The sequence below is a fragment of the Cynoglossus semilaevis genome, chromosome 4 (genome assembly GCF_000523025.1).
Source record: "Cynoglossus semilaevis isolate Cse_v1.0 chromosome 4, Cse_v1.0, whole genome shotgun sequence".
NCBI lineage: Eukaryota > Metazoa > Chordata > Actinopteri > Pleuronectiformes > Cynoglossidae > Cynoglossus > Cynoglossus semilaevis.
Window position 1 is genome coordinate 14,687,869 of NC_024310.1, and position 9,949 is coordinate 14,697,817.

The 9,949-nt window shown below is 40.1% G+C and overlaps 3 protein-coding genes and 1 long non-coding RNA gene across 8 annotated transcripts in view; 1 reads left to right on the plus strand and 3 right to left on the minus strand.

Moving 5' to 3' along the window:
• bace1 (beta-secretase 1) overlaps positions 1 to 2,348 on the minus strand; it is an 8,292-nt gene extending 5,944 nt beyond the window's left edge. Inside the window, exons 1-2 of one of the 3 annotated variants that reach the window (XM_025054944.1) lie at positions 906 to 2,348; positions 343 to 779 (exon numbers count right to left, since the gene is read on the minus strand). In XM_025054944.1, the coding sequence (XP_024910712.1) occupies positions 343 to 642 (300 nt within the window). In that variant the 5' untranslated portion in view covers positions 643 to 779; positions 906 to 2,348. Of the gene's footprint in view, positions 1 to 342 lie in introns of all 3 variants that reach the window. The other 2 variants (XM_025054943.1, XM_008309418.3) reach the window with 2 other exon arrangements.
• LOC103378269 (uncharacterized) overlaps positions 1 to 4,533 on the plus strand; it is a 12,522-nt gene extending 7,989 nt beyond the window's left edge. For both annotated transcript variants that reach the window (XR_521491.3, XR_003049522.1), the window contains exon 4: positions 4,168 to 4,533. This is a non-coding gene — a long non-coding RNA (uncharacterized LOC103378269). The remainder of the gene's footprint in view (positions 1 to 4,167) is intronic.
• On the minus strand, positions 2,485 to 6,685 carry LOC103378270 (T-box transcription factor TBX1). Of its 2 annotated transcripts, none has more exons than XM_008309420.3 (7): positions 6,192 to 6,685; positions 5,929 to 6,103; positions 5,660 to 5,761; positions 5,358 to 5,529; positions 5,094 to 5,249; positions 4,540 to 4,607; positions 2,485 to 3,029 (listed from the first exon to the last, which is right to left on the minus strand). In XM_008309420.3, the coding sequence occupies exons 1-7, from the start codon at positions 6,196 to 6,198 to the stop codon at positions 2,939 to 2,941; spliced, it is 771 nt and encodes a 256-aa protein (XP_008307642.1). In that variant the 5' UTR covers positions 6,199 to 6,685; the 3' UTR covers positions 2,485 to 2,938. The 2 variants fall into 2 exon arrangements, with proteins under 2 accessions (XP_008307642.1, XP_008307643.1); XM_008309421.3 differs by lacking the exon at positions 2,485 to 3,029 and adding an exon at positions 3,703 to 3,978 and having other exon boundaries at positions 6,192 to 6,664.
• Positions 6,686 to 7,185: 500 nt separating this feature from the next.
• apoa1b (apolipoprotein A-Ib) lies at positions 7,186 to 9,036 on the minus strand. Its single transcript, XM_008309422.3, has 4 exons — positions 8,930 to 9,036; positions 8,498 to 8,549; positions 8,214 to 8,361; positions 7,186 to 8,091 (listed from the first exon to the last, which is right to left on the minus strand). Exons 2-4 carry the CDS (start codon positions 8,538 to 8,540, stop codon positions 7,476 to 7,478), a joined length of 807 nt encoding a protein of 268 aa, XP_008307644.1. The 5' UTR covers positions 8,541 to 8,549; positions 8,930 to 9,036; the 3' UTR covers positions 7,186 to 7,475.
• Positions 9,037 to 9,949: the final 913 nt, after the last annotated feature.

A 9,949-nucleotide genomic window follows, 5' to 3' on the forward strand; every position in this document is an offset into this window, starting at 1 on the left:
GGGTCATCTTTAGGATGTCAATTTATCTGGATTAATCGTGATAATTAACTAAATAACCATAATAAATCCACAGCTACTGTGTGACTGGTCAGATAAAAAATAGATAGCTGTAAAAATTAATAATTCTCTCAGTTTGTCTCTGCTTTTCTCAAATGACCACACACTGGCCTCGACTGATATTTGAATGGGCAGGCCCTCCACAGTGTTGTTACAGTGAGCCATCAGGTGTATGTGTGAGTAAGTGTGTGTGTGTGTGTGTGTGTGTGTTGGGAGGGGTCGCCACTAGACCCCAAGAGCTCGGTGCGCCACTTGCTTATTAAACGGCGCGGACGGAAGCCTTACCTTCTGCGGAGGAGAGCCCACGACCATTTCCACGTAGTATCCTTGTCCGGACTTGCCTCTCAGATTGTCGATCATGTTGACGAAATTGATGCTACTCGGTGCTGCATCCCTTCGCCTCCGTGCGGCAGAGGGCGGCGATGACGGTAAACGTTCACTGCGAGCGCCTTGCCGCAATGGAACGCGCATGGCCAGAGGCAGGCCCGAAGCATCCAGCGCGGATTGACCGACGCTGAGCCAGTACAAAGTCAACGACATGATCAGATTTCTCAAATAGCGACAATTCGACCTTGACACCTCCATGTCGCAGGATTGAGCTTTCACGCACTCTTTCTAACGGGGCATGCCGTCTGCAGCAGCAATATGCCGAAGATCAGAAGGAATGGGTCACGGACAAGATGATGGATGAATCCACTGAGTTTTAACTCCAGATGAGCAAGCTTTTAAAAATAAATACAAACAAAAAAACTATGAAAACAAAACAAATAAATGTGTTAATTCACACAAAAAACCCTGATGATACACACATTGCAGCATCCCTTCTGTCATGTGCTGTTTCAACAAACCTAGGTCACGCGCAGTTTCCTCTTTAAATTACCATGATAAAAACGATACCGTCGTCGGATGAAAAAAAAAACAGGCAGCAGAATTCATATTCTGCATCATATTCCTATCTCGATCCGTGTTATCCCGCCCCCCGCCCCCCAAATTTGGACATCCTTCTACGATAACCTAAACCTTTAAGCTGCAACAGCAAAGAAGCAAAGCAGCTTAACTTCCTGTAATGGTTTTTCAAAATAAGGTAGTAGCAGAAATCTGTTTCAAATGTTGTCCAATTTGACTCTATGATACACACAAAGAAAGTAAGGAAGGTTTCTGTACCATCGCAGAAGAAAACAAATATCCTCCAGAGGAAATACTAAAACAAAACCACACATAATTGGCTGCCAATGAATCAGTAAGAACATAGTCAACCTCTTTCCCAGGAATACTTTTATCACACTCACTACATTCTACATTCTCACACACACTGGCTTTATTTCGGATCTCAACGTCGCTTTCGAGTTTCATGTCAACACAACACCAAAGATGCATTCTTTAATCTGCGAAATATGTTTCCGCTAATTAATGACAATTATTATTACGTAATGACGCTTGTACTGGGTAAATAAAATAACAGAAGGACACGAAAGACCGCCTCCAAAGGGAGCTATCGAACCTTTAATCTTTCTTCACACATTCATACTGTCAAACTCCGCCAACAACCACACAGTTAAAAAAAATACACAGACATCAACCAACCTGCCATAACAATAATTAATTAGTTTGTGAAGCAGAAAAACAACAAAGAAAATACAGTACCGACTCAGTACGCCATGTTAACCGACACACCATGTATATATCAAAGGCATATCTGTCACTGATAAAAAACAAACAAACAACAACAACACAAACTCCTTGAAATACACAGGCTGCATCACAGCTCAGCTGCAGTGTGTGAATCCCCGAAGCACATGGAAGACATGCTGCCAAGAATTAGTTCCCAGATGCAAAGTGGCTGTTATGGTCCCCAAGCTATTTAGCATCTGTTTATTCACAGCTCATGCAGCAGCAAAGTCAGCCTTCAGGGGGCGCTTTTGCAGTGTTGTTGGATGTAGTAATGAGGTAGTACTGTGAGGTCTGTCTGTTTCTAGGGTAATCAGTGTCACCGCTCTCACCTGTGATCACCTGTTCATTAGTCTCACTGGTGCCACCTGGTGTCCTGAGTATATATATTTCTCTCTCCCTCACTCTTGTTTTTGTCAGATTGTTGTGATGTTGTGTGCGGTGGTCAATGACGCCTGTTTATCGTTCTTCCTGTGTTCTGTTCTTTGTTTTTACCTGGTTGTGTTCCAGTGAGTTTTTATTATCTAAACAAACAGCTAATGCTACTTGAACATCTTTACATCGTCACAAATGTTAGTTACGTTGCCTCTCGTATTTCTCTTCATTTAAGTGGTGTGCCCACTGTATTGGAATGGCTAGTTGTTATAAACTGTGTGTTTTATTCCTTTTTAAATGCTATTTAAAGAGAGTCAATGTCCAAACGCTTGTAGAGCAGGGACTCTAGTAGTTTAATCAATCCAAAAATAAGGACCAACAAGAAACAGCCAAAATAGTTTTATTGTAGAATTTATTTTAAGATGCAGGACGTCATGTTTTTTAATCAGTTACATTCAGTGACCCACATCACATATCTTATCATGTTTTAAAGCATGTTTACCTTCTGTATGATTCCAGATATGTTCTACACAGATTGACAGGACGGTATTGTTAATGAATCCTCAGTGGCATGTTACAAATCACTCCTGGTTATAGAGAACTTCAACCTGGTTCACTCACAACAGAATTTGTTTCAATCAGGTAAACTTGCCCCATGTTTCTGGGACAAAAAACACACAAGCACTGTGACATTTCTACTGTGAGCGAATCGGTGCTCTACAACAACAGGGTCCAGTTGATTTTCACTTCCTTCCCATTTTAGTTCCCTATGATTGCATCCATCGCCAACATACATGTTGTTAAATCATCTGGCAGTATTTCACTGGATCACAGAGGCTTACTGCTGGAGCGCTTTGTTCTTTTTTTTGCCAAGCTTCAGAGAAAAGGCCTCTGTTCTGTCTTCTGGTGGACACCACGTTGATAACCTCCTGGAATTTTAAACCATAACAACACACACACACACACACACACATAGTATTATCTTGTCATACCAAAGCCAACCGAGTGCATTAACAGGTTTCTCTTTTAATTCTTTACTATTAAGTGGTCACATGATTTGTGTGTATAACATATGCATTGCGATTCACAGTATGCATCTTGTCATTTTGATTTTTCTTACTTCAAATATATATCTGTTGTTGCTTCTCACTCATACTATCCCTTGTCTTCTTTACTGTTACAACAACTACTCCTGATGCCTCCAGGTTCCACCCAAAATCAGCAGGACCCATGTCCATCACATGTGCAGCATTCTCTCTAGAACTCCTTCTACTGAAATGGACGAGTGGTTCAAACTATATGATTATATCAAAGAAAACAACTCATTTGACTTGGTTATCCCTCACCACATCACCGACCCCATCAACCAGCTCAACTGTTACTGTTAGCCAGACCTAATTATTACCTCTTTCTAATTATTTGCGTGCTGATGTCAATATTGTCCTTCAGTCCCTGATTACTAATTCAATTAGTTTAAACACATTCGTTGTCTAATGTTACAGGCCTGGATTTACATATTCTATATATCTATATGTTTGTCAAAGTATAATCTAAATTATGAATCAGAAAAACATCTTGTAAACAGTCACCAAGAGACAAATGTTATATGAAGACGGTTTATTACATTTTTGTCTTTGACAAATAAATCCTCAGGTCAAGCTGTACAGAATAACAAGTACTGATATTGTGAAGGAGATAAATATTAGTAAAAAAACAATATAATAAAACACAGTAATAATGAAATCAATAGCCTTTTCTAATTGGATTGAATACTTCATATGAATAAGTACTCCGAATGAAGTCATCTCAAGACACACAGTGTGTGATCCTGGATATGCGGTGGACGTCGTGCTGATTTTTGGTAGCTCCCGGAGTCATCTTGTGAAAAAAAAAGCATCATGGTAAATTCAAAATAAATATGTTTTGATTGGTGTGAGTGTGAGTTGACCTGTTTTCCTAGTTTATTCTATATTACTGTCTTTTTCCCACTTGTTTTTTCTTCACCATCCTCTACCACTGGCTGCCTTTCTGGCTACCTTCAAACATTTCTTCCTTTTCTCTTCCTAGATGGTCTTCCACCGACACTAGCCATTGGTCAAGAGTGTTCATGGAGTGAACTAGTCATTTTCCTGATCTGCAAATTTGTTTTGGCACAAGTTTTAACCCTTGCTGATGAAACCCTTGTCCAGACCTTGGACCTACCACGAGGAGGAGTTCAGTGGCTGGGCTTTGATTTTTTTTTTGATCTTTGAGTTGACACAGGTTTGAAAAAACACGACTTTAATTTTACATTTAATATTTAAATGAAGTATAACATTTCCCCTTAAAGGCTCTAGTTTAACAGCAACAATAATTTGCTGCCATAGGACATAAAGAGAATCAATGTTTTCCAAATGACTAAGTTTAGCTGTGACTTGACTTCATGTGAAAGATTCTTACCAGTTCTTGGAGTCTGAAGTCCTGAAGCCTTTTGCAAATGGGTTGCTAGCTATTTTTAGCTGGGTAATCTGGGAGACAAAGACATACACAGTAACCTCATCAATTATTATAGTGTATTATGAACATTAATTAAAAACATGCAAACTATGACAACAGTATTTTGTTTAATAGCTGTGCAACAACAGTCTGATCACTTTGGCAAAGTAAGAATCTATAGTAGTAATTTTACACGTTAGACCTCTCCTCTTCCTCCACAAATCTGACTCCTGATTCTTTCTTCTTGTCACTCTCGTCACCTCACAGGCAGGCCCTGATCCTATTGTCTTAATCACCATTAATCATCATAATTGATAATCAATAATCCCCACCACTGCCAAAATACCTGCCCAGTGTGTGACTTCCTCTTCTAAAATTTAACCTTAGTATAAAGTTTAATTTCAATTTATAATTCAAAAGTCCAAATGTGTTTTGTGAAATTGGGCTAAACAAATTAAATGACCTTGACTTTCGTTCTACAACAACACTTTCTTCAACCTGTGGGACGTGGATCTTACCCGATGGTTTTGATAAGCAGTGACAGCAATGAAGCGTGTCTCTGGAAAGGAAAAAGAAACAAAGTTTCTCTGTGCATTCAAGTGGCTGTTGGGTGTCGGATCGACGTACACCACATGGAAGCGTGGCTGGTAACGATGCATGGAATTTAATATAATCTAGGAAAAAGAGGAAATAGTTCAAATGGAAGTCAGACGAAACAGTTAAAAAAACACAATACTATATGACACTTTAACAAAGCAGCCTCATTGGAAATATGTACTAACATGTCCGTTGTCATCAAGCAAGTTATTCGTGAGTTTTAGAGTGTCAAACGACACTGTCTGTTTCATCCACTGTGACCCTGAGGCTGGAGAGTCTGGGTGGAAATGCATCCTGCTGGGGGCTGCGATGTCTGCCTGCCCTGCCACCAACCAGGATGAGCTGTGGAAGGCATATCTAAGGTGTGCACACACACACACATACACCCACACACAAAGAGAAACAAACATTTATTTTATATTGGGCAATAACCAAACAATCTGTGTTGCAAATTAAACATTGAATAGTTGCGCTGTGTGGATCTAACCTGTATCTCTTATCGTCCACAGGGATGAAGTCCATTAGCAAAATATATTCAGCAGTAGGATCCATTCCAGATATTTGAACTTGAAATGTTGGAAACATCCTTCTGCAGTAAATCAAATTTCAAGGAAAAGGTGAAAAGGTGACCTACAAACTGTAAAAACTGTAAAAAAAGGCTACAAATATTAAACTGATTGGAACAACGGTGACACCTGATCTGAACCAAAAGGCCAAGAAGGCTAGAATATCAAATAAAGAAAGTGTTTTTCTTACCTTCCAGCTTTGGTAACAATCATTTCTGTACAAAGCTGGTTAAATTGTTGCCAAAGTTCAAGCATCTCCAGCTGGACGCTTATCCCGCAGACCTGGGAGGCCTTAGTCCTGGGGTAGGAACCCTCCGTGGGACAGCAGTGGACGGATAGTTGATAGTTCCAAGATATCTGAGGAACTGAGCAGAGGAAACCTTATGTTCATTTGCACTGTTTTATCAGTGCACAAAATAGTGTTACTCCACAAAAAGAGCACAAACTACTTACTGTCCATAATTTGACAGAGATTCTGAAAATGATTTTTTTTAAAGTCACTCCAAGCTTTGAACAATTTCTACTGCATCAAGACCATCACCTCTTGATGCAACAGTAATATGTTTTTTTTCTTTCTTGTTCCCTGTTTACTGTCCCTGGCATACATGCAGCTCAAAGCAGGAGTAGCTGATGTGGGCAGGAGCATGGTGGTTTTATACACCAAACTCTCACTGGGGACTGCCAAGGCATCCTCATCCATTACAATGTTCACCCTGCCATTGACATGCATTAATAACAGCTGCTCATACACACACACACACATACACACACATTCCTGTTCCTATTATTGCACAAAATAGCCCGAAACCTTGACTCAAGCTGTATTTGGCCAATCAGTCACACAGCAACAACATCCTAATAAGTGGAGTGTTAAAGGGTGTGAACAGATGGAGTCTTTAGCATATATAAATATATATATAGCATAGGCCAGATCAATACAGACTGTTTCCCTTTACTATGTGTGTGTCAACATATATGTACATATATATATATATATATATATATACCATTACACACCTGCTATGCATCAGTTGTATGCTGTTAACATTGTCTTTTAAACCTGTGACTTGTGCTGTGTAACACGTCTTGACAATATGTCTGTGCTTATGTTTAAGTTCTCGCTGTGTAACACGTCTTGACAATATGTCACATTTTAGCTTTACAACCCTAACATGTCTGTTAGCAGATGTGAAAGTATTTATAATGATGTGTGTGTGTGTGCAGCTAGCTATTAAATGTCACAGTGTTGAAGTGTGTTGTAGCCCGAGGGAACCAGCCAATAAATAATAAAGGTGCTCTAGTGAACTAATTTATCACTCCTGTCATGATCACAGGCAGAAATAACTCAATTTATTCACATTTCCAACAAAGATCTGTTCCTGGCTTTTATTTGAAAATTGAACTGACAGTATCCTGGTGCACATGAGTCAAGAGTCAGAGGCCAGAGTAGTATAAAGAGTCAAATGTTTATTGAGTTGTATTCAATCAAGCCACCACCTAAAGTTGTGTGGTCATTCACATACAATCCCTAAACATGATGTTACCATCAGTGCCTTGGCACATTTAAAGCATTAGTATGTGCAGATTATGTGTCTGTGTGTATTTGATCCTTCTAGTGCCCGAGTAGGAACACAGAAGGAGACAGAGAACGACAGTCCTGTCATTTGAAATACAGAAAAAGATGGGATAGACATGGGCCAGATGTGTGGGTGGAGTTAGTTACATGTTAGATTAGGTTTACTGAGGTTCTGCGGGTTTGTTGAAGGTGGCGCTGGCGACCTCGATGATATGGTCAAACTTTTCCCTGATTTCCTTATATAAAGGTGAAACCTTGTCTTTCAGGGCCTGCATGTCTTCAACAGTGAGGGATTTTGCTTGACCGTAGGCTTTGTTTAGCATCTCATTATATTCCTCCACATAGGGGGAGACCACCTCCTTCAGTTGTGCAATACGCGCATTCAGCTTCTTGACTGCAGACTCAATCATTGGTTCCAGGGCTTTCTTGGTCTCCTCCACGTTGGACTCAAAGTGAGCATGCAGCTGTTCCATAGCTGGTTCGAGCTTGATCTTCAAAGCATCCATCTCAGCAGCGTGCCTATCCTGGTAATCTTTTATGATGGGCTCCATGATGATACGGTACTCTTCAAGGTGCTCGTCAATGAGGGTCTTCAGCTTTTGACGCTGAGGCTCCAATTCAGTCTTCAGGGAATCAATGTCATTCTTGATGGACTCACGGAGCTCAGCAGTGGCCTCAGCGAGTGTTGAAACAACGCTGTCTGTAACTGGGGCAACAGAGCTTTGCCAGAGCTTAAGCTGATTGTGAATTTCATCCAGGTATAGAGACGCCGTGACCCTGATGTAAAACAGAATGTTTGTTAATAATTGATAGAAATGTTTTTTTGAGAACAGCAAAATGGGATAACAACGCAGAGTACGAAGACTGTAGACTGAGCATTTGAGAAGATGAAGCCTTACTTCAGGTCGCTGTATTCTGTGTCATCAAGCTGGTCTAAGGCTCTTTTGGTGCTTTCCCTTATTTGGGTCAGGTAGACATCCGCAGCAGCTCGGAGGTGCTGCAGCTGAGAGGGGATCTCAGCCTCTGGCAGAGTAGCAGCCTGGCAGCCTAAACCAACACATACAGCCAGAAATCAACGTAACGAATAGAGAGTAAAAAAAACAAAGTATAATACATATGTAATAAAATCTTCTTTTCTTTTTGGATATCTGTGAAGGGGCGCAGGTTCCATCTGAATACGTACCAATGGCCAGCAGAAGGGTGACAGCCAATGCAACACACTTCATGGTGGTAGCCTTAAGGGAGGATAAAAACAAATGATTACTAGGTAAAAATGTTTGACTTGACCACACCTAATAACTCACATTTAATTAGTGCTGAAATAATTTAAACACCCCAACTAAGAATGACAATGGAGCTAAACAATAAAAAAGACTGTAACTAAAAACGATGAGTTTCTGTATAATACAGAGGAAACAGCTGCAAAGATATTTTAAAAACATGCTACAAAGTTGGCACATGTCTCAAAAACTACAGAAATCCTGTAGCTATAGTTTGCCTTTACCTAGAGAACAAGTTTGTCTAAATGAAACTGAGAGCTTGAAGTTTTCTAGCTGACAAAAAGTTCGGCAGCGACCAGTGTTTTAGTCAGAGCTACGGCGATTATAAGGCTTACCTGGAGGAGCTGGTGACAAGAGTGAACAACTCTAGCTAAAGCTCACTTTTATAGTGCTGGGTAGGGATAAAACCACAGGGGGGAATTAGGGTTGTCTGCGTGGAGGTGGACCTCACCCCCGGCTGTCTCTCTCTGTGGGAGGACTGGGTTGAAGGTTCAATGGTCACCTGCTGCTAACAGATAACTGCACTCCTACAGACAGTCACAGATGCAACTATTAAGAAGTCACATGTGTCCAAACATTTACCAAAGTACAACCCTTGTTATCCAGGACAAGATTTCACCTGCTTTATCAAGGTCACCTTCCTGATAGCTATATCTGTCCTTTTCTTTGGCCAGTTCTTTAAAGTTGCAGTAAAGACATGATTAAAGACACGAAGACAGGCACTTTATCTGGTAGATAGTGGTGAATAGAAATAATTGATTTTACTGAGGGCTATTAGTAAGTACGACTAATGTTTTTTTCATATCAAAACGACAAAAAAACATGCAACAAATGGTGACTTGATGCAAATGGTAATGTATCACAAAAACTGGAAAATCACATACAGTCAATCTCACACACACACACACACACACACACACACACGAGTCAATCAAGTTGAGAGTGCATATCACAGCAGACTTAACTTAGATAACAAAAAAAAATGTTCCAGTTGTGTGATGACTGATAGGTCAAAGTTTGATGTGTGCCATGCTGTTGTTTGTTGTCCTATCAGGGGAGGACTTTGATCTTCTGGCTTCATGAAGTTTGAGGAATACAATTGATTATAGAACAGTGTTTCCCAACCTTCTTTGAGCATGGTCTCTATCCTCCAAAAAGAAATGTACCAGAATGCTTTCTGGGATATTTCCTGTATTTCATGTATTGAAATTGAATGTAATTAAAATATAATGATGTTCTAGTTCTGTTTTACTCACAGTTTACTTGCTCAGTATCAATCCCTGCCTTGCTTAGTTCTTGTTCTTGTCACTGTCACATTGTTGCAAAGACAAATGTTTTTAAAATTTTTTACTAAT

Coding starts and splice junctions, on each gene's coding strand:
- LOC103378270 (XM_008309420.3), bottom strand. Junction 5,530..5,659: donor GTGGACGATAAGAGATACAG/GTTAGATCCACA, acceptor TGCACACCTTAG/ATATGCCTTCCACAGCTCAT. Junction 3,030..4,539: donor ACTTCAGACTCCAAGAACTG/GTAAGAATCTTT, acceptor TTAAAATTCCAG/GAGGTTATCAACGTGGTGTC.
- apoa1b (XM_008309422.3), bottom strand. CDS start 8,540: ATGAAGTGTGTTGCATTGGCTGTCACCCTTCTGCTGGCCATTG. Junction 8,362..8,497: donor CACCCTTCTGCTGGCCATTG/GTACGTATTCAG, acceptor GTGTTGGTTTAG/GCTGCCAGGCTGCTACTCTG. Junction 8,092..8,213: donor ACAGAATACAGCGACCTGAA/GTAAGGCTTCAT, acceptor GTTTTACATCAG/GGTCACGGCGTCTCTATACC.